This window comes from Aedes aegypti, chromosome 2, assembly GCF_002204515.2.
Source record: "Aedes aegypti strain LVP_AGWG chromosome 2, AaegL5.0 Primary Assembly, whole genome shotgun sequence".
In the NCBI taxonomy this organism is placed as follows: domain Eukaryota; kingdom Metazoa; phylum Arthropoda; class Insecta; order Diptera; family Culicidae; genus Aedes; species Aedes aegypti.
Genome location: NC_035108.1, coordinates 474219545 through 474239903, shown reverse-complemented (window position 1 = coordinate 474239903; position 20359 = coordinate 474219545). Strand labels below are relative to the sequence as shown.

Below are 20359 nucleotides of genomic sequence, written 5' to 3'. Positions count from 1 at the left end.
AAATGGTTGAAATCAAAGGGATTTTATTGCCGTCAAACGGGGTAACTTGCAACAGGGGTGAAACATGCAACATTTCGACATGTAACCGAATTGTCGTTTCGTTCAGCATTGAGTTGAATTATTATAAATTATTCCGCCATTTATTGACCTTATTTATACAACAGAAGATTTTGGCGAGGGTTAGGGTATTGTTTCTGTTTTGGTTGGTTTGCTGGAGATGAAAATCTTATTACACGTTGGATTGTATAAAATTGATGTTGAAAAACGTTCCTCGTACCACATAAACGGTAGAATTATGTCATTCGAGGCATTTGCTATCGGCTACAGTACTTAGTAGTGTAGTTGACAATATTAAAGTTTTGATAATTTGATGCTTATACACTATACACATTCAAAAACTTTTTTGACTACATCAATTTTGAGTTATTTTTTTTTAATATTTATTGCCGTTTGTCATCGAAAACACATGAAAAGACAAAATTGAACATATATTTGTTCAGTAACATTAAGGTTTTTGTACCTCAATCAATTCAATACTCGTTTTGTACTAAATATTAGAAAATTTACATGAATCGCATTATTATTTAGTTTTATTAGATTTAGTTTTATTTTCTTCATGTATATAATGAACAATTTTGAAAATCTGTATAAAAATTCACTTTCAGATCTGCCATTCGAAACTTTTTGCATAAAATATGATGAAATTTATGTCAAAATACTAACAGAGACCGTTTTAAGTCATATATATTCATATGTGAAACGACGCTTTCATTTAAATATGTATAAAAAAATAATTTATGTGAAGTATAAACTAAAATACCATTGTGTTTGTGGAAGAGTTGCATTAAAGCGTTTCAATGACTTTCCAATAACCGTCAAGACTTATGATATGCTAGATTTTCCTTGTATTGACACTCTGTGCAATGCCAATGTAGTTTTCAATCGAATTGGTTTTATACTCATAATTCAATCAATAATATTTAGATTTCTGAGAGTAGACTAGCATGTTTCTGATTATTGCCATGCTTTCACTGCAGAATATTATAAAGTGATCATAATAACACGATGTTGGTTAAGTTTTTAATAGTGTATTTCAGATAGCACCGTGTGTTGCATGTTACCCCACATAAGGGGTAGCATTAAAAATGCATATTTTTCGTCTCTCCTGATCCCAGAAAACCAAATACTGATGAAACTAATACAGCGTGGTATTCTTTACATGGCGATTAGGGTACCAGATGGTTTTGTCTCATCTGAATCCTCAATTTTTTCATCCATATAGCTTTGAAGTTGAAAATTGTTACAAGTTACCCCGTTTGACGGTACCAAAATCAATATTAAATAAATTCAATCGCTTATCAACTAAGTACATTTGGTTGTCACACCGTCTGCTCCGTCATTTGAGTATTTGCTGGAATAATTTGATATCTGCAGAAGCCTGCAAGAACAACAAGAATACAAATTGAATTTATGAGCGGTTTTAGGTTTCAGTTATGCTATATAAGTGCATAACTGAAACCTAAAACCGCTCATAAATTTAATTTGTATTCTTGTTGTTCTTGCAGGCTTCTGCAGATATCAAATTATTCCAGCATTGTAAAATAAGCTAATATTAAACATTTCACTAAACAGCTCAAAGATTTTTTTATCGATTTTTATTTCGCTCTTCGTAAACAGAAATCCTTCTTCATGATATCCAGCAAGTTTTTAAACATGTTCTATTAAATAGACTTCTATACTTTTGACAGCATTGACTTTTTTGTGAATAGAATGTATACAGTCATATTGTATAAATATCAATTAGTAAGAACATACAAGCATCAATTGATAGTTTTAATTCAAAACATTTCCTTCGCACTCTCCTTTCAATGTTTGACTAAAATTAGCGTTTTGATGAGGAACTCCTACATATATTAATTTTATAACCTGAAAATTAATTTAAATGATCTTAATTAATTCCGAGCATTAATCCATTATCATTTTTTTTATCATTTCCAAAGCCAGCTAAAACTTACTTGATAACATTGAAGAAGAATATACTATACTGGTTAGAATAAAGTACACATTGGCCATTTCCAACATTTGAACAAGTGGACAATTATGCACTTATATAGCATTGTAGAATAAGCTAATATTAGCTTTTAATGTTTTGAATTAAAACTATCAATTGATGCTTGTATGTTCTTACTAATTGATATTTATACAATATGACTGTATACATTCTATTCACAAAAAAAGTCAATGCTGTCAAAAGTATAGGAGTCTATTTAATAGAACATATTTAAAAACTTGCTGTATATCATGATGAAGGATTTCTGTTTACGAAGAGCGAAATAAAAATCGATAAAAAATCTTTGAGCTGTTTAGTGAAATGTTTATAAGTAAATGAAAAGCCGAATTTAGAACTATACCTACCATTTAATTCCACTTGATTAAGAAAGTCCTCAGTTACTTGATTTTCTATTCGACAAGCAAGTCCTAAATTAAAATTGTGCGCGCTTTCAAACTGCATAGCTAGTGTTTGAGCTCTTTCGCATTTAGTTAGTAATAATTTGTTTTCCTCTTTCAATGCCGGTATTGGCTTCTGAGTTTTTTCAAAATTTTAGATAATTTCCAAAAGGGCTTAGAGCTAGGGTCCAATTGATAAATCTTATTTTTAAAATTTTATTTCTTCATTGTGAAAATCGTTTTTTAATTTCTTTCTGCAGATCCTGCCGTAAAATTTTCATAGCAGGATCGTGAGTGTGTTGAAATTGCCTTCTTCCCACGTTTTTAAGACGGATCAAGAGTTTAAGATCATCGTCTATAATCACGGATTGAAATTGTATTTCACATTTTAGTATTACAGCCAGAGGACTTCAACAATGGAATTTGTTAAATTTTCAAGAGCATTTTCAATACCAAGTTTTGTTTGTAAAGAATAATAATATCAAGATTAGAGTCAACATACGTTCCATATATATTCCAGTCGAATCGAAAATAATTGAAAGTGGGGCTGATAGGATTGACAGTCGCTTCATGGGATATTTGAAATGTAACAGGGACATGATCAGAATCAAAATCAGCACGAATAGCCAGTTGGCTACAAAGATGACTAGAGTTGGTTAAGATCAAGGAAAAGGGTTTCTAGAAAAGGAAAAACATATAAGGGCTATCATGCTCTTGAATTAAGAAATATCGTGAAGAGCAAACATCAAATAAAATTCTGCCGTTGGAATTACTGTTTGAATTATTCCATGACCGATGTTTGGCATTAAAGTCACCAATGACAAAAAAATTAAGTTTGGAGCAAATAAACTTGCTGTCCAGAGCATTGAAAATAGGGCAAATAGGCAGCTATGAAGGTATATTTACCAAGCTGTATTTTAACAGCAACACCTAAAGTTTCAAAACCTTTTGTTTCAAATGACGAAAAAACTTGATGTTTTATACGCCTATGAATGATGATTGCAACAGCCCCACATGCCTCATCAAGTCAGTACAAACAAATGTTTGGATCTCTTTTTAATTTGGATCCCGGTTTCAAAATAGTTTCAGTAATAACTGCTATATGTATGTTATTAGCTGTTAAAAATTGCTCGTCCTTTTTACCATTCAAAAAACGATCATTCCAATTTGAAATATTTAAATTATAATTTGATTCCATTAGAAAAACGTAATCCAATAACAATTTGCTTAGTTAAGTTTACACCAACTTGGACTGCTTCAGTCATAGTGGTGGTTTTGAACATTGCATTAATCATTTGATTCAATTGTTCAGTTAGAAAAATAAAATCAGAGGGAGACATATTACTTGGAGTACAGTAGCCCCACAGTTATGAATCAAATAAGGGTAATTTTTCAGAACAAAATATAATTTAAAAACATGGTGACGCTGTACAAAACAAACTTACCTCCCTGGCACTGTAGAATATAGTTGTTATTTAAGAATACACCTCAAAATATTCGATTATTTACGAAAAAATGTCGATTTTGATAAAAATTGGAAACGATGTCCACCCCACAGATGTGGATCAGTGGGAGAGGAGGATCCTTATTATGGATCAAATCGACTCCTATTATGGATCAAAACACTATAAGGTGAAGGTGAATCGAAGCCAAACTTCAAATTTTCAAGAGCACGGATCTGGAGAACCAAACATCCATTTGAGTTGAAAACTTAATCGATTGGTCACCACCAGCTAGTGACCAATCGATTAAGTTTTCAGCTTAAACGGATGTTTGGTACTCCAGATCCGTGCTCTTGAAAATTTGAAGTTTGGCTTCGATTTATCTTCTCCATAACAGCAGTTCATCAACGAGGTAAACGAATCAACGCTTCTGGGAAAACGATTGACATTTTATTTCCTATGGACGGAAAAAATATGCTCAAGCATGTTATAATTGATTGCAATGCTGTACAGATTTATGGTTCACGTGAGTAAAATGTGTTCTACGTAATTGCAACTCTATTTGATGAGATATTCCCTCTTTGAATAATCCAACTCTGATCCATATCTGTGTGCTATCTATAACTGTGGGGTGTTTCCCGTGGCAGCAAAGTTTTTTTTTCATTAGATTTGGAACAATTAGAACGGTTACTCGTAGTATGAAAGGGGAGGAGTTTGAATAGGGCGAATTCAAAACTGAAAAAAACAATAGATGGCTCTTTTTCAGTGGTAGTAAAGATGAAATCCTGAAGCAAAGAAAGCACTACGGAGGATGATCTAAACACAAAAGCTTATGCATTCACATTACGCTTGATTTCTAATCACCACCTTTTCGATCCAGTTTCCAAATTGCGAATTATTTACGTGCGGGCAGTGCGTCGAGAAAGCCCGAAGCAATCCCATTTTTCTCTGTTGTCTTACTTTGATATGGGCCGAGCAACCGAGTCGGTTTCTTGCTTCGTTGTTGTTTTTTTTTTTGTTCTTTCGGCTTGCGCGCATTTTGCTGGGCAGTGCTTCGTGGAAGCCCGAATGTTCGTGTTTTGTGTCATCAGAGCGATCTTTTGCATGAATATCAAAAGTATTATTTTTCTCTTGCCTCCAGATGATTTCTCTCTCAGTTAGTCTGTACGCGTCAGTGAAGGATGAAGGACTAATTGGTGAGCTCGTTTCATGATTTTATTTCAAATCTGTAAAATATGTATGAATGCACAATTAATCTTTACAACGGTTGGACGTTAATACGACTTTTCAACAAACTATGAATATGTCTTCACTGAGAATGTCGGCATAAACTCTTATTCATAAATTATTTATGTTTTACTTTGTTTATTTCAAAACACTCCTTCCCTTCTACCTCCATTTTTGTTATTGAGGAAGGACTTTGAATGGTTCGACACTATAAGTGTTGACTTGCAAAAGGTTCACTTTATTCAACAAACTTTGAATGCTTTGCCACTGTAAGTGTCAGCATAAGAGTGATAATAAATCTTCGAGCTGTTTAGTGGAATACATATCAGTAGATGTAAAACCGAATTTAGTACTATACTATTTAATTTCATTTCAGTGTCTTCAGTGTCGTGTACTAGACTCGACTTGAAGAAAACTATCGGAAGCACACATTATATATTTAAACTAGGTAGGGAAAGTGTACCAGTTATGACCATAGTGGTTCCCTATTTGGCCATATGGGAAATTTCGATAACTTTCACATTTTAAAACTTTTTGAATGTCGAAACATAAAGATATATCTTAAATCTTAGGGATGGTACACAAATGATGTCACGCTAAATTTCGACTTTTTCGACCACCTCCCCCCCCCCTCTGTCACGTTTTTTGTATGAGTCCTTCGAAAATTTTCTATAACTTGTCACGCTTGGCTTGACCCCCCCCCCTTGGAGCGTGACGTAATTTGTGCATGACCCCTTACTACTACAACACAAAAAATCTTTCAAAATGTGAATACATTCAAGTAAGTCACATGTGGCGAAATAGGGAACCGCTATGGCCATAACTGGTACAGCTACCCTATAGTAATAATTCGCAAAATTTTTTTAGAAGAATCATAACATTTAAGAGCTATTAGGTACATTCCATTCCTCTTTTGTTGAAACTTAACTGATTGCTCATTTCGATGCAGTTATCAGCATTAACCATTTCACCCTTGGAAGAAAAGTGCGCATTCCGGAGAAACGTCATTTTTCCATTCTTGCCACGTTTAGTGACAGTTTTAAACCCAACTTTTTTGGAGGCAAGTTGTGAATTCACCCTTCCTTTTGTATGCAATTGCAACCATGTTCAGTGAATAAACGAATTCATTTTACCATTGAAAAGTACTGTTTTTGTAGTGTTGACTTGCAAAAGGTTCACTTTATTCAACAAACTTTGAATGCTTTGCCACTGTAAGTGTCAGCATAAGAGTGATAATAAATCTTCGAGCTGTTTAGTGGAATACATATCAGTAGATGTAAAACCGAATTTAGTACTATACTATTTAATTTCATTTCAGTGTCTTCAGTGTCGTGTACTAGACTCGACTTGAAGAAAACTATCGGAAGCACACATTATATATTTAAACTAGGTAGGGAAAGTGTACCAGTTATGACCATAGTGGTTCCCTATTTGGCCATATGGGAAATTTCGATAACTTTCACATTTTAAAACTTTTTGAATGTCGAAACATAAAGATATATCTTAAATCTTACTACTACAACACAAAAAATCTTTCAAAATGTGAAAACATTCAAGTAAGTCCCATGTGGCGAAATAGGGAACCGCTATGGCCATAACTGGTACAGCTACCCTATAGTAATAATTCGCTAATTTTTTTAGTAGAATCATAACATTTAAGAGCTATTAGGTACATTCCATTCCTCTTTTGTTGAAACTTAACTGATTGCTCATTTCGATGCAGTTATCAGCATTAACCATTTCATCCTTGGAAGAAAAGTGCGCATTCCGGAGAAACGTAATTTTTCCATTCTTGCCACGTTTAGTGACAGTTTTAAACCCAACTTTTTTGGAAGCAAGTTGTGAATTCAGATATTCACCCTTCCTTTTGTATGCAATTCGTTCAGTGAATAAACGAATTCATTTTACCATTGAAAAGTACTGTTTTTGTAGCACTGAGAAGTACTGTTTTATTGCTTAAGGTAGTTCTTAAAAAAGCAGAGCAAAAAGGATCCATGTACGCAAGGTACAATGCGCATTGCTGTTTTTGGGATTCATTTGCTCTGCCGTTATATGAGTCCCGAGGTGTGGCGAAAGAAGGTTAAACGTCTTTGTGCTTTTGTGAAAATTTGTTCCATGCTTACTATGATGAACACTGCAAATTGTGCAGTATCCAACGCAGTTCGTATCGTAACCATATTTTCCTTTCTAATTAATGATACTCGTTCATTAGTTTGGGCGTCGACGTTTCACCATTGGTTGCTTTGATGATGTTGCTACGTAACTCAAAAAATGCTTAAGATTAAACAGCCCACATTGCAGCTCGCAATTTCAAAGTACAGTCATCTCTCCCTTACTCGATATTGAAGGGACCATCGAGTTAGGGAGGTATCGAGTTACAGAACACAAAAGCAGTGCAACTGCGTTCCAAGGGACCATCGAGTTAGCCATGAAAACCAACTTTTACTATGGTTCTCTAACTTGATATCGAGATACGGAATATCGAGTAAGGGAGAGTTAACTGTAATATAACTCAGTCCGTATATCTTCCAATGATCTGGAAAAGTATCACTATATGTGATCATATGCAAAAAGTATGCTGATACTTTTTCAGCTATGACAGTGCCATTCCAACTGATTTTCATTAATTCAAATGTGTGACAAGATTTGGCAACAATCATAAACGAAACGTACACATTTCAATGACGGCCTACTTCGCCTTAAACAGACTGCGTGAAAAATTACATAGAAATTCTACTTTTGATACTTTTTGCAATCTCTCTGTTTTGCTGCGCGTTGAAACTGTAAAATTGTCATAGTGAGACAGTCTGATGAACAGTAAGGTTTGCCAATCATTTTAAATTTTATTTCGAAACTGTTTAGTTAAATATCGAAGAGGGGCGTGTTTACCCAGTGCTACCCTATGATGTGATTAAAAGAAGACATTCTGTGTTGGTGTGAGTGATTTTATGTATTTGGAATAATACGTTGAGTGTTTTTTAGTTTTCTATAGATTTCAAATGTGAGTAATGATTGTTCCTTCATCATACGTCAGTCCAAGAAAGTCAATTTGTTCAACTTTGTAAGTGAATTCAACGTTTTTGTGAGCATTATTCCAAAGTTTGGGGTAAGAGATATTTTTAATCAATACTGAAAACACCATCAACGTATTTCAAGCAGCTATTTTGGTTTTAGTCATCTCTAAATCTACATGTTAAGCCCAAACAAGCGATTTTGTTCTTCGTATCGCTTTAGTGAATGTTTTGTTTCGAGTTTGCTGGACAGTAAACAATGTGTTCACGGTTAAAACAATATTTATAGGCTGAATGTCTTCGTCATAATATTTCATGGAAATGTTTGTTTACTTTTCCATAGATTATAAGAATGAGTAGAATGAACAGAAAAGGTTTGTCTCTTGTTCTACGATCATTATCTTATGAAATTTTAAAGAACTCGTCGCTTATCCCTGACCGCCCTGCCAAAGTAAAGCATGAACCTGGTCTAGAATCTATTAGCGATTATCATTTTTACAAATGGGGCCAATTTTATAACCGAAGTCAAAAATTTTTATACCATGTTAAACGCCAAGAGAAAATAGGGTGTGGCATACCCTATTTGCTCTAAATGATTCATTTGGTTTTGTTCGAAATATTCTTTTAATATTCCAAAATTGTTTGATTTATGATGATACAATGGTGTTTGTCATACATGTTTGAACTAAATTTGTTTTCGATAAATTATGTTATTTTATAAACAAAATCTGATCCACGTTCTCTATTAATATTCTCTAATGAGTTCGAACTGCAATGACGCTATACAGCAGTTTAATTGTCGATTTTCATGTGTTCACATACTTATTATAATAGTGACTAGGTGACCCATATTGATGGGATCATTGTAAATTGCATTGCTAACTGGACTTCCTGTTAGTGCACTGAAAATAATCCACACGTTCGATCCATATTCTTTTCAACGTGGATCTGTCGTGTCAAATGGCAAGGTGAAATAACATGTAAAACTTGTACTTCTTTTAAGGTTTGACTTTGGTTCGATAACAAAGGATTTTACATTCAATTTCAACGTGTTTTACAATGACGATATCAATCACTAGTAGAACTAGTTTGCCTAACATGACAAGGACTTACATTTGCCACCCACGCGTGACATGTTTATTAACATGTTAATTTTTGGGAAACCGTGTACTCGTAATGGGTGCCTGGTATCAGAAAATTAAAAAATCGCTGATAAATCCTACAAGAAACTTTTTGAAAATTTGTATATTAACGTGTTTTACATTTGAATTCGGATTGCCGAAGTGACTGGTTTCACACCATCGATTGATGTGTTCTACAATTAGTGAAAATTCACGTGTAAAACACATTGATCGAGCTTGTAGAATTTTTTCAGTGTGCGAAATAAATAAAAATGCGGGATTGCGTTGGAGTAGATTCACATCGAAATGCTATTAAAACTTAAACTTAAAATGACCAAATTTATTTTACTCCAAAGCGGAAAATAATATCAATCTTGAAAAATAGGGTAACCAATATATTTTGGACCCCCTGGGCCGTTTTCCTACAAATTTCCTAGATTAAATCAAAAGGCCAACTCAATTCTCAAGTCATTTAGAAAGATAGGACTATTTCGCACTGGGGGACGGACCTGGTGTAGTGGTTAGAACACTCGCCTCTCACGCCGAGGACCTGGGATCGAATCCCATCCCCGACATAGTTACTTATGATGTAAAAAGTTATAGTGACGACTTCCTTCGGAAGGGAAGTAAATCCGTTGGTCCCGAGATGAACTAGCCCAGGGCTAAAAAGCTCGTTAATAAAGTCAAACCAACCTATTTCGCACTTGCATCAACCGTGTGTACATGGAGAATGTATTTATTTTATCTGAAATTAATTAAAATCAATCGGTCCATCCATGCAACCGTTACAACACGTTACACACAGATATTGAAGCCGTCAGAAATTTTTCAAATGTAAACAAAAACTTTTTTCAAATTTCTGGACTAAAAGCGTAGAGTTTCCTCGCTTATTCATTGTCAATCGATTAATTAGACTATGGGCAAGCATATTATACAACCAGTATCATGGACTTTGTTCCCAATCGATAATAAATGCCGAAGGTCCAAAATATATACTTTGAGGGTCCAAAATGTATTGGTGTGTCCAAAATAATGAAAAACAGTGCTTCACAATTCTATTATTTTCGACGTATTTTGGAACCTACATGACCGTGTGGGCATTTTTATCTCGTAAAGGAAGTTTTTCTCTACATTGTAGCATATTTTTGGCAGACAATTAATCGTTCCATAAAAAAATATAAAATTTCCATAAAAAATGCTAAATTTGCCAGTTAAGAAACAAGGGTAAAATCAACAGAAAAGTTAAAAATTTACATAAAAAAATACAGAAGTGCATAGAAAAAACAAAATTTTCCATAAATAAAAAAATTTTGAGCAATAAATAGATTCAAAAATGCAGTAGAATCGACAATAATCTCACTAAAAAATATCGAATTTTACATTTAAAAACCTCAAAATGTCCCTATTTTCTTCACAAAAAGCAAGAAATAATTATAAATTTTCCACACCAAAAGCCAAAATTTGCAATAAATGAATAATAATTCGCCCACAATAAATCAAAAATTTCCATTCAAAAAATCAAAAAGAGCAATAGCAGTAAATGCAAAGTTGCAATAAACAAACCCAACTGAGCAATTCAAAATGACAATCAGTACATGAAAATGTTGTAGAAAATTCCAATATTTAAGTAAAACTTTCCATAAAAATAACGTAATTTTCCAATAATGAGTAATAATGTGTGTAATGGATTTCATAAATTTTCAGTCAAACTGAAGCATTGTTTTCACAATTGGAGCTAATTAGTCGTCGTATGTAGATGTAGTAATTGCATTTTAGAGTTCGATAATTAATTAAAACCCAAGCAGTGACATAAGTGTCCCTAATATTGGAAGATCAGATATCCCATGTTCCATGTTTCATTTCAACTTTGCCGAAATAATTAAAATTGTAGCACCTAACGATGGGGTGTATTAAAAAACATTTTTTTGTGATTTTCCGAAACCTCGCCTCCCCTTTATGTATGATTTTTTGTATGAAACATTATTTTTTCTATATGGCAAGAAATATTTGTTCTAACCCGGCCAATCTCCCCGCTCTCCCCTCCCCTAAATTCTTACGTTATTAATTATAGAACTCTAAAATGCAATTACTACATCTACATACGACGACTAATTAGCTCCAATTGTGAAAACAATGCTTCAGTTCGACTGAAAATTTATGAAATCCATTACACACATTATTACTCATTATTGGAAAATTACGTTATTTTTATGGAAAGTTTTACTTAAATATTGGAATTTTCTACAACATTTCCATGTATTGATTGTCATTTTGAATTGCTCAGTTGGGTTTGTTTATTGCAACTTTGCATTTACTGCTATTGCTCTTTTTGATTTCTTGAATGGAAATTTTTGATTTATTGTGGGCGAATTATTATTTATTTATTGCAAATTTTGGCTTTTTTTGTGGAAAATTTATAATTATTTCTTGCTTTTTGTGAAGAAAATAGGGACATTTCGAGGTTTTTTAATGTAAAATTCGATATTTTTTAGTGAGATTATTGTCGATTCTACTGCACTTTTGAATCTATTTATTGCTCAAAATTTTTTTATTTATGGAAAATTTTGTTTTTTCTATGCACTTCTTTATTTTTTTATGTAAATTTTTAACTTTTCTGTTGATTTTACCCTTGTTTCTTTACTGGCAAATTTTGCATTTTTTATGGGAATTTTATATTTTTTTATGGGACGTTAATATTTTAGCCCATATTTTTTGACTTGGTTACGCTGTGCAATTAGTTAATTGTGACAAACAACCAAAATCTCTATGTCGCAAATTGCAAAACTAAAGAGCAAAGGTACACAACAAAAATTATTACAACTTTTTAGAAATTACAGTAATTTCAATTAAGCTAGAAACTTACAGTTAATTTTACAATTTAGTTCGAAACAAGCAAGCTCAAGGATTCATTATAACTATTTTTTGTTTTTTTTTTCATGCGCCCGAGAACCTTTCATGTTTTTTTATATCTAACCAGTAGGGCTGTCCACAGTACCGTCTTTATTTTATTTTAAAGATTAAAATCCAGTTTAACAAATTTTAAAATCGTTTGCATGAATCACTTGCTCTTGTGAAGGATATACCACAGGTAACACAAGTCCATGCTAGAACAAAAGTTTTCTGGAAACCTGTGTGAACATTTAAGCCCTTACACGTTGAAATAATTAGTGCCGCTACACAGCGTATTGCGACATTCAGCGATGAATATCAGTATTTTGAAATATTTCATATTCACCACTGACATCGTTATGGGAATTTAGCGATTTTGATACTTGTTTTTTTTTCTTTTCTATCTTTGCTAATGAGATTTTTAGTCCTGGGCTAGTTCAACTCGGGACCAACGGCTTTACTTCCCTTCCAAAGGAAGTCGTCACTATAACTTTTTACGTCATAAGTGACTATCTCGGGGAAGGGATTCGATCCCGGGTCCTCGGGGTAAGAAGCGTGTGTTCTAACCTCTACACCAGGCCCGTCTCCTGTTGCTACTTGTGTTGCTATTTAAAATGACCGTGAATTGTCTTACAAAGTTTTACAATCGGACTTGAATGTCATTGAAGACAATTTATGTGTTCAAATATTTATTGAAAAATAAAAATAAAAATAAAGTATCTCAAAGTACAGGCAATCAACGACAAATTGAAGTGTTACCGTAATCCAGGGTAACATTGATCATTTTTTTGAATGTTTCTCAAACATTTGCTTTGAAAATGCATATGTTGTTAATTTTATATTTTTAAAACAAGTACTGGCATCCATTGCATGTGTCTATGTACTGTATTTTGTTTTCTGAAAGTTTAAAGCATGTTTATAAAAATGTTTTAAGTGATTTTTTTATTTAGTTGATATGGGGTAACATTAATCACCCATGAAAACATCGTTCGGTTATATTTAAAATATCACTACTTACTGAAATCATGGCCCCTGAAGCCAAATATGAAGGCCAAACTCGTACAAGTCATTTACTTTTTTAGTTATTTTAAAATTAGAAACACCTTGGATTGTGGGATACGCCTAAAGGTAGGCAAATTCCCAAGGAAATTTTGCACCCTTTATAGTAATTTGTGAATTATTCTATTTTGAACATATTTATGAATGTTTTGACAACGGAATCGTTTTCGGCGATGTCATTTTTAGTAACAACTGCATTTCTCTTGCTCATTTCGTTTTCAGAACTCATGTGAGACATGATTCTTTGATGGTGTCATGCATAATCATAAAATCATTGTTTCCAAAAGTTGACAAATTAACGCATTAACACAACTTACTTTTCGCAAAAACATTGTTGTTTCTTAGCTCATAAATAGAAGAAAAAGAATCACCATTCATGCATTGTAAATAATCCATCAATAAATATTGATTAGGGCTTTTTACGAAGAGGATCATTGCGATCAATTTTCCCCGCTGATCAATGTTACCCCATATTACGGTATTACATTTAACTATTCCTATATCCGCTCACGGTAAACAGATTTCATGACAAACATTCTAAACATGCATAATTTTGAATTTTATTCTTTATCCTGATATTTTTTAATGGTCAAACCGTACTAACAACATCAAAACAGACAGCTGTATCCTAAAATCGATTTTTTTTTTCAAATTTCGCTATTTTTTTCATGAGCAAAACAAAAAAAAATACCTTTTGATTCAATAGCCGCTCTGAGAGAATAAAGAATTATTTCAACAAATGAAAATAATGTCAGATAACTTCATTTGAAAGTTGTTAATGTTGCTAGAAGAAAACCGTGCAAATAAGATTGCATTTCACATGAGAAATCAGTGTTTGTACTTGTGAGCGGTAATAGAGACATGAGCGGCTGGTTCACTGATGATAGGTATAATATCAAAATATAGGGAAATGTTTTAGGCTATTATAATTACAGAATCCAGAGGAGGACTTATTAATAATTCTCAATGAATTTCAGATGGAATATGTGAGATGGATTTTCATAAAATACTGGAGAGCATTCGCACAGCCCTTCAAGATTTTCAAAAGAGAAGATTCTCTCGGGTGGATCAACTCGTTTTGAAAACGGATTTTAAGTGTGGCGCTGCATTCTTCCGATTTTTATGAACACAACACACTATTCAGATTTTAGCCGTAACGCTCAGGGACTGAAAAAAAATTGAAAAAAGTAGTTTTATAGATTTTGCCGGGTCCATTATATCTTGTACCAGCAACGAGGATACTTTATACCTTGAGAAGTCGTGAAAATTTCTTCCAGAAAGATAACTCTCTCTTTTTCTGAATTAATCAAAAAAAATCTCTCTTTCATACTCACTCTCAACCCACCCTAAATTTTATTCGATTGATTCTCGGCTCTCTTGATGTACTCTAGTCTCAGTCTTGATCCAGTTATCACTAACGTAACTCTCATGTCACTCTCACTTGATTTACGACACAATCTCAAAGTAATCTTTGAATTCTATTAATTTACTTTCGACTAATTGTGAATACGTTTCAACTTAGTCTTGATAGTTTTTCAACTGAACTCTAGTTGCACCTTTAAAACTTTGCGCATCTTTGAATCCTTTTCAAAACACTACAATTTTACTGGCGTAGAACTTTTTTGGGTTAACTTATTCAACGCGCATTTCACAAAGCAAGATCATGCAGAAGACGACTGGCCTCAAATATTGATTCAGTTGAAAACCTCTTTTAGTTGTGAATTTCCTTTACCATAAAGTATCATCAAGTATGAAAGTATTGAACGATGTACTAGATAGCATTTTTATCAATAAGGTTCGTTCAGTAATAAGGATTCACTCATGTTCCTTGAATAGCGTTAACCATAGTTATTTAGTAGTGAAATTAAATGTTAATAAACCCTTCACCATTACTATACATACTATACACAGCAAAGTATACTCTGATTAATTTTCATATCAAACAACTGACAAATTAACACTTATGATACAATAATGCGCGTGCGCATTATGTGGTACACAAGTTTGAAAACGAGACGCATGGTCTTTGACTAGATCGCTTACCGCAGTTAGGTTTGCGATCTCGTCGGGTAAAGTCGAACTGAAGATAAGTAGTAAGTACAAATGTGCCGTGTTCTAAAAATAAAATGTGTGCCATTTGAAGAGGGTAGTGCCATAGAATAATAAAGACAATTTACACCGTCTTCAGCCATAGGCTGCACAGACTGAACAAAAATTTGATTTGTTTTAAATAAATCGAAGCCGTTCTAAAGGGCTCTGCTGATGTGCAAATCAGGAATGAAAATCAAAGTTGAAAAATTGGAGTGCAATCAAGCTCATTTTAAAAATGACAGAAGAAATTGTGATGCGTGAAGTTAAGGGTTATGTAATACAATGTGCGAAAAATCGTATTGAAACCAAGATGAAATTGTACATGTAGTTTTGGTTGGTTGGAATAATATAAACAAACTCGCAAACTATCTGTATTAGTAATTCGCTGAGTGAAAGTGCATGGGTGAACTTCTGATTTACGAAGTGAGGTTTTTGGTACCCGTCTGAAGACGAAATGGTTTATGCAAAACATATTTTTGAATAGAAATACCACAAGGTTAAGCATCGTCATACGTTGAACTTGGCTTGAAACTGCCGTTCAACCCAAAAATAGAAAAGAAAACACGAGAAAAATACGGTATTTTTGTCATTTCAAGAATAAAGGTGCTCTCCTATGATATGCTTAGCTCAAAAATATTGAAAGGAAAAGTGTATAAATTTACTTCGCAGTGTGCTAGTAAGAAGAATATCGTGTTCTCATTTGATCGCATTGAAATAAAGAATAAAAATGTGATAGGAATGTTAATAGAGGTCATTTGTTTCAAATAAATTTAAAACAACATCGAAGAATAGTGATATGTGATGTGAGTTCAAATACTTCGTACAGAGCACAAGGTGACTTATGTACCAGTAGAAAAATGAAGAAAATGCTATTCGAATGCAAACACTGAAAATAGCCCATGAAAATGTTCTATTTTTAAAATGCTCTGCATTTGTAACACTTTTCGGTAAAACATATTCTCCAGATTTGTGTCAGATCATATAAATAACTTTGCCTTGAATGACGTCAAGCGCCAAATGATCTCGACGGCTGTTAACTTCAAGTCAAATTTATTTTTATTTGTATGTTGTTGCAGCTCAGGAATGAGTGAAATAAGCGCGGAACAAATCAGCAGGCAATAGAAAATTATAAATATGTCTGGTCCACCGAATATCAACAATGGGCCTCCTAGTGGCAGTGGTCGTGGATGGCTTCGAACTCCACCTCCAACATATTTTCGATCACCATCTCCATGGGTTCCTCCTGGATCAACAGCAAATATACAGGGACCTGGTTCATTAACTGGGTCTAGTGAATCTCAGTATTTTTCACGGTACAATGCTTCACCGACTTACTTGGTTCAACCAGTATACAGATATCAACATGGAGAAGAGATCAATGAAATACAAAACCAAAACCCGGTAAATGTCAATGTTGCTTTGCAAAGCAACACTCAAAGCCAAGCAGCATATGATAATGTAATATCTCGTACATCGGAGCGTCATACCAAAAAAGAAGTAACTAGTACACATGTGCAACAGATAAGGCATTTGTCTCCTTCGCATCATAGTTCCAGTATTGTACCACCAGTTGCAAAAAAAATAACATCATCTTCCCAGCGCATGCAACCAATGCAATCGCTGCCATCAATCATTCAAGTGGAACGTCCTCAATCTAGGGGTCCTAATGTCCGTTACCAAACCCCATCGGTCCAGTATGCTCATTTTGAGCATCCGTCGAATACCGAACCAAGCAATCAACCACAATACGTTATATACGATTACTCAGGAGAAGCAGGTCCAACGACAGCAGAGATCATAGCAAATCAATCGCAGGATTATGTAGATGAAAAATTAGCCGAATATCAAGCGACCATACATCTACTACAAGGTGAGTAAAAACAAAAATATACAACAAAAGACAGGAACTAAAATTAACACAATATTAAGGGGACACGGGAGACCGTGTTATTTTCCCTATCTTTCGTCTCACTCTAACAATAATCATCAAAACTTTGTGGAAGCAAATCTCGAGTTTTAGTGAACCGATGAAGCTGAAAATTTATCGGGTTGTGCACTACATATATAGAATCATAGTGATACATTTTCGCATCGATATATGGAGTGGTTCTTGGGATTTACTTCTTGAAATGGATAGGGTGATTATGATGACGTCCCGTGCGGCCTTAACATTGGCCGATTTTCATAATCAAGATATCATGGTTATGGTTATCATTAAATTTTAGTGAAAATTATAGACATTACCCCAAACGCCACTACCCCGAATGGGTCATTACCCCGAAAGTATAATATTTTGAGATGGATAATTGTGGAGTATTGTGATGTGGAATTTCTATGAAACATACAATCAGTGAACGATCACATCTCGATGTGGATAGACACGTTTTTTTGTATCAATCGGTCGAATTGTGCAGTGCAGCTCCAGGAAAATGTTCATTGGCCTTTGTTTTCCCTGGCGATGCCGCTCAGCCATCTATATTAGATATGACTCGCTTTACAAATCGATAAAGGGAGACCATTCAATGATGGATACCGTGTATGAAATTTCCGACACGAAATCTCTTTTTATCCGGTTCAAGAACAAAAAAGCCATAATGTTCTCCTCGGAGCATAACGCCGATACGCTTACTTTCCATTACACCGATAGGAAGGAAGTTTATGAAAATGAAGGCTTTGCCCATATCATAAGTACTGAGTGAATTAAACTTTATACAGCTTCAAATTAGAATCGAAGTAAATTGACTGAAATAACTACACTTTAATAGATATTCGCCAGGCACCCAAAATCATCCAGCACCGATTCTGTTAAATACACAGTTATGTCGGAAAATTTCCTAACCAAAGCAATTCTGCCGGTTTCATGACACGAGTTTAGAAATATTTGACGAAAAATCAGTAATTGTTTTATTTAGATGCCAAAATGTCGTAGTTTAGGCCTGAAATAATAAAGCTTGGTTCATAAAACGAAACTAAATTTATAGAGTAGAATTGAAAGTATAAATAAAAAACCCAAAATTTACCAACATGAAACTCACTTTACGAATTTCGTAGGAATCATAGGATCAATTTAGGCGTGTAAAAAATCAGGTTTCGGCCAGGATGGTGATGGAGAACAGGCGTAGACTTTCTATATAAAATTTGTTGAAGCCTTCTTCACAAAATGTACCAAGATGGAAGAAAACTAAATTACTTGAAATTTTTTTTTAAGGCACTCTGTGCTTGTGGCCACTACTGTGCCGGAATCAGTTGATCTGTAGCTTCTTCTTTACCGATATAGATCTATTTTCAACTTATCTATATTTACATCTTATTTTCACTCTCTCCTACTCTTTTACTCTCACACCGAGCAGGTAGGAGAGAGCTCTGTTGTTAGTGAGGCTAGCTGCCTGCGAAGAGGGTCAGTTTGTCTCAGTCACCATCTGATACTGACGGAGGATGGATGTGCTCCCCAAAGCACGGTCCTCCGTGAGGCGTCTTCTGGTGGCTGGACGGGTTTTTTTTGTGGAGGGGCTGGGAATCGAACCCATGACCTTCCGCTTATGAAGCGAAAGCGTAACCTCAAGGCTACAGACCCCCCTATTACTTGAAATGTCGCCTTTGTAATGCATAATAATAATGTAATATATGTAGGTTAATAAGAAATCGATAATGCAGTATGAATAATTATTTTGTAATTAGTTTTCACTCTTTGGTCCATAAACAAATTTCATGTTGAAAAAGACAATGTATGTGTCGTGCAGAAGTTTGGATTCGCCTACGCCACATGCAAATATTTTTTTGTTAATATCTCAGCCTTTAGTGGCAAGCGTCGTCTTTCATTAACGCTTAGCACAAATTATGTCATGCTAACCATGAACATTCTCGACTTCCTCGGTTTCCATAAACACTTCTTCAAAAGACATAGACTGCTATGGACCAAAAATGTTGTTCTTTTTCTCGGCGTTACGACTCAACTGGGACAAAGCCAACTTCTCAGCTGTTCTAGGAGCATTTTTACAGTTATTAGCTGTTCAACTGACCATTTTTGCAATCGTTTATAGTTTGACAAGTATGTAAGTAGGTACTCTAACTCTGGAAAGTCGTCAAGTTTGCGGTATAAAATTCTACCAACCTCAGCTTGATCTTTCTGAATAGCTTCACTTTGCCGCACCATAGGCCCCAAGCTATGAACGAATATTACGATACCAAAATTTGATTGAGCGACACGATCATTGTTTTGTGATTTAGTTAGAAAAGAATCGCTTTTTATAGATCGGAAAACTATATCTTCAAATTCAGGCTATAGAACGGCACAGGCAAGGATAGCATTAGCAATGATGAAATAGTAGTTTTTGCAATTCCGTTATATAGTGGCCTACTTTTCATAAAGAAGATGGACTACATAACGGCCTACTTTTCTTAACCAAAGAAACAGTGCTGAAAAGTAGCACTTTTCAGTACTGTTTTGGTAATCCTCAACTTAATATCGAAAGTGTCCGAGAAAACCATTATTCGAACTGCTCTGTTTTTTTTTTCAATCATTGACATTTTATTTTACATACGTTGAATGATTCAAATTCGACTCAGGTGAGCGTTTCTGATTCGGAATAGGATCGTCCAGCAAAAGTAGATGAGGCAATAAATTAAGCAATTTTACCCCCAAAAAGTCCGACGTCTAAACCAAAGCTTTCCAAACACGGTTTTCGGGGGAGTTTGGGAAGCGCTGGTCTACACGGTTCAGGATACAGATGTAGGCAATTTGGAATATAAGAATAACTTTATAATTTATCCGGTATCTTACCTGGCTTCTCTCGAACAATAAGTTTTAGTCATTTTAGCTTCGATGGTGAAAATATGTGACATTCATGTAGAATGCATGGATTACAGCCTACCTGATTGGAAAATATTGAGTCTTTACTACGCAAGTACGTCCACGTGGGTTGTCTTGAACCATGTTTGTGATCCTAGAATCAATCCGAATGAAACGGTATTTTCCGTAATAGCAAAAAATGTTGTATGCAACTCGTTGCAAAACTCGATTTTTTCAGCACTCGTCGTATTTATCCAACTCGGCGAGCCTCGTTGGATAAAT

General features: G+C 34.3%; 1 protein-coding gene across 1 annotated transcript in view; it reads left to right on the top strand.

Moving 5' to 3' along the window:
- Window positions 1-15233: 15233 nt before the first annotated feature.
- LOC110675257 (nesprin-1-like) overlaps window positions 15234-20359 on the top strand; it is a 65787-nt gene continuing 60661 nt past the window's right edge. The window contains exons 1-2 of the mRNA XM_021839705.1: window positions 15234-15290; window positions 16365-17158. Of these exons, the coding sequence (XP_021695397.1) occupies window positions 16423-17158 (736 nt within the window). The 5' untranslated portion in view covers window positions 15234-15290; window positions 16365-16422. The remainder of the gene's footprint in view (window positions 15291-16364; window positions 17159-20359) is intronic.